Source organism: Egretta garzetta, unplaced genomic scaffold (genome assembly GCF_000687185.1).
Source record: "Egretta garzetta isolate BGI_Z169 unplaced genomic scaffold, ASM68718v1 scaffold264, whole genome shotgun sequence".
Lineage (NCBI taxonomy): Eukaryota > Metazoa > Chordata > Aves > Pelecaniformes > Ardeidae > Egretta > Egretta garzetta.
In genome coordinates, this window is record NW_009259685.1 from 4633096 (window position 1) to 4637103 (window position 4008).

At 44.1% G+C, this 4008-nt stretch overlaps 1 protein-coding gene across 1 annotated transcript in view; it reads left to right on the forward strand.

Annotated features, from left to right (window-relative positions):
* The window catches only part of CUNH5orf49 (chromosome unknown C5orf49 homolog), an 8400-nt gene that overhangs the window by 356 nt on the left and 4036 nt on the right, over positions 1 to 4008 (forward strand). Inside the window, exons 2-3 of the mRNA XM_009638722.1 lie at positions 3 to 99; positions 3716 to 3832. Coding sequence (XP_009637017.1) covers positions 3 to 99; positions 3716 to 3832 — 214 coding nt within the window. The remainder of the gene's footprint in view (positions 1 to 2; positions 100 to 3715; positions 3833 to 4008) is intronic.

Consider the following 4008-nt stretch of genomic DNA (forward strand, 5'->3'; position numbering starts at 1 on the left):
AGGAGGCGGCCTCCCGTTTCCGCCCTCTCCGCCTTCAGCCACATCCCGGCCAGACGGGAGGGGCCTCCGGAGCTCAGCTATTTCCACCGGGAGGCCAAGGTGAGGGAGGGAAGGCCGTGGCGGGGAGCCTGGCAGGGCCGGGCGGCTCTGGAGGGAGAAGCCTTCCCGGTGGGTTTCTGTGCAGCTTAACGACGTTGTCCTCGGTCCCGGTGCAAGGGCTCGGCCCTCATCGTGAGGGACCTGGTCAGGCGGGTGCCTGAAAAAAATCCCTGAATATTCCAAAGGCCAGCAGAAACGCTGTGCACCTGCCGCCAGCTAGGCTATCTAACGCCTCAACAGCAGGTTTGTATCTTCAGAGGCCTTTGCCAAGTGTACGGGGTGTTTGCTACTTGTGGATGGAAAATGAGGGTAATGTCTTTCACTGGATGGCAAGAGAAGGCAGAGACGTGGTTTGCCAAGGATTAAGGACCAAGAGGCCACCTGGTGTCACCAAAATGCGAGCTGTCTTTAGGGGGAACACTAGGAAAGGCATCACCTGTCACTGGGGTTGGATGTGGCACCAGTGTTTTTTCTGGTAACGCATGTTCTCGGGGACCCTTTGATAAGAAACTGCTCCATTTCCAGTCGAGGGAAAGGGTTTTCAGTGTGCATCGCACAAATTTTCCGTATACTCAGCTTTAATAAAGAAAATCAAGAGAGCTGCTCAGACCAGTAACATCAATATATGCCTTGATAACTGAATGCTTCTGAAGGTGTTACACTGACACTTAACTCAAGGAGACTAGCAGGGAGCCTCGCCCCTCACTCTCTGCTGCATTGTATCGCCCTTTTCCCTCATTCTCCCTGTCCTCATGCTTAAAATCAGAAGTGAGAACAACCTTACACCCTCAGCCTCAGCTGGGCCATACTTCCTGGGTAGCAAACCTTTCTCTCTCTGAAGAGAGTCGTATGAGACATTGAACTTAATGGCTCCCCCCCCCCCCCCCCCCCCCAAAAAAAAAAAACACTAAAAGTTCTGAAATGGCTATTCTATTGATGTAATATAGCAATGTTATGGCAACATGTATTTATTTACAATAATACATGCTGTGAATCCCCTCCCCACCCAAGTGACAGGCTGCTGTACCCAGGGAGCACTGGGGAGCGACAACTGGTGACCTGTGAGAGTTTGCAGGTTGTGTGGCCCCAGGATGTGGGCAGGGTGAAGAGCACAGCACAGCGCTGGGCATTAAAGGAACAGCAAAAGCCATTTCCAGCACTGACTGGGTGGCACTGCTAAAGGATAGGTTTGTAATTTCAGACTCTTTCATGCTGATTTCAGCGTTACCTTGGGAAGGTGCTCTGAGCCAAAGGTGAGCGGGCACAGTTAGTGCCGTGCTTAACAAAACACGGTAGGGAGAGTTCAGCAAGAGTAAGGCCAGGGCAGGTCATGGGGCTGGCGTAGCGCGCTTGGGGCTAGTGGAGCTCGCAGTCTATCCAATCTGCATGGAATTAGCAACCATATGGTACAGCTTTTGCTTACGATATAAAGTCTGCTTTCACACTCCCCGTGACCTGGTTTGTGGAAAATGCTGCTCCAGTGGCATGGAAACAAAAAGTGATAACAGCTGTTTTATAGGTTTCTTCACAGCCCAGGCTTCGGCCACAGGGGAGAAAGCAGAATCAACCCATTCTTCTGTACAATTAAGGAATTGGATCATTAGAAATTTTTTATTTATACAGGAAAAGGAATTTCATTCCTTTTTGCAGCTAAAATAACTAAACCCAACTGTGTGTACAGAGACTGAAGCAGAGAGAAATAGAGGAAGATGTGCTCAGTACATGGCCAGAAGCCAGAAAACCCTGCTTTTTAATCCCTTGGCTGACAGTTGCTCCCTCGATTGCTTTACATAAGTTACTGTAGCCAGTTTGTGTGGTGCTTCCTCTTCTGTGACATGGAGAAAGCTATTACCTATTTTATGTGTGTCTGGAATATTAATGAATGTTTACAAAGTGCTTAGCATTAGTAGCAGTACACAGAGGATGCCCACCCCGCGTGCAAATGTATTGTCTCTGCATGATTCACTTGCTCCCATGTGTTTAAGAAACAGCTCCCCACTGCCACCACCTAGCCCAACTAACTCAGCATTTAACAACAACAGCAAAAAGTTGTCAATATATTGAGCACAGAAGTGTTGCCTCTGCACATCTGGCAGAAGATCTTAAAGAGATCATCTGGGACAGGGCTAGTTTTTAACATAACATGCTAGCTACCTATCTGCGAGCTCCACAAAGAATGAATAATCTGCTCTGACACAGGTAACAAATAATGAAGAAATAATGCCACATGAATAAAAACAAAGGAGCAAATAACATTCCCAGTGGTGAGCACAAATTAGATGCCCACTAAAATTCTGAATGACACTGGTAGTGTGGGGAGAAAAGGAGAAGCAAGGAATCGCAGAAATAATCAGAATGGAGGTGACAAACCAGATACAGGATGCTCTCGAACGTGCCTGAAGTTGTGTGAGGCTTGATGGTTTCTGAGGCATGAAGGGATGGATAGGTTAAATATCAAACCACCTCTCCTCTTGGCAGAACCGAGTAATTGAGATACCTGTCCTAAAGACAGCAGTGCCTCACTAGCGCCCTTACCGGTGGTTTCCTTTTAATGGAACCGTTATAGCCTTCTTCACCTGCCCCGACTTGACTGTTTTTGGAGGATAGCATTGTAAATTGTAAGACTCAAAATACAAGGGTTTTTCAAAGGCTGAATTGGGCACAGTGTGAAATTAGAGTTAAAAAAAAGCCCAACAAAATGCATAATTTTTCAAATTTGTAGTCAGCAGTGCACAAAACCAGTGATCGATTGACGTGTTTACCAGAATATGGACATCAATGAAGTTCGTTAACAACTGACAGCATATTTCAACAGAGGATTTTGCTTTTCTTTCCTTGAATTTTTTTTTTCTTTTGAAATTCCTTTGATTCCATTGCTGGGAACTTCTTGACTGGATTTCAAAAATTCATTTGTTAGCAGACCAGATCTTTAATGTTGCTTATTTGGATGCAACTATGTCAACAGATATCACAAACATGATAATATTCTGGCTTGGGGTGTGCTGTATTTTCATACATGACAGACACACGCATACTACTGGATCACAGGATTACCCCTGTGGCCTGTTTCTGAACTCTCCTTAATTCTGCTTTAATCAGAAATTAAATGGTGATTCCACTGCAGGATACCTTTGTCTTTTTCATTCCAGACTAATTCTGAAACTGCCTGCTTTCCTTTTACATTCCAGTGCCAGATGATTTGACAAATTTATGCACTTTGACAAATATATGCAATCAAGAGGAGAATATAATGTTCAGAAAAGTAAAAACAACAAACAAATGAAACAGTTAAATTTCCAAAAGTTACAACAGATTACAGGGAAAAATTGAGGTAAATTGCCACGAGGGAAATTTCAGAGCTGAACAGACTTTAAAAAGATGCCACATGTCATTAGGTGTTTTTATTGCAGACTGTTCCAAAGGAGTGACCCAAACTTGCTAACGGTAGCTCAGTAATATTACAGTTGCCATCATCTAATTCTATATGTGCACTGTTATTAATTATTATTGAGTTATTAAATATTGAGTTATTAAGTATTGAGTCCACTACATATATTTTGTAACCTGTAAATCTAAGCGATACTGCGAATTAGCCGGTTTTTCCCCTTTTCTCAAGACAGGAGATGTTTCCACTTATGATTCCATGTTTAAAAGACCAGAGGGTTACAACAACAATCTTCACCGATGTGACAGAGAACACGCAAGGAGTCGTGGTCTTAACGTTAATGAGGAGGTAACCCTTTGACAATTTCATAATTATCTTTGTTAAAGGTATTTTGTACTTTTTGACATGGCTGGAGGCTATAGCCATTGTTTTACCCCTTATAATGCAGCCTATATGGCATCAAAGGAATCGGAAGGAGGACATCATTGTCCTTACCCTGCAGGTTTAAGAAAAAGCACTAGCCG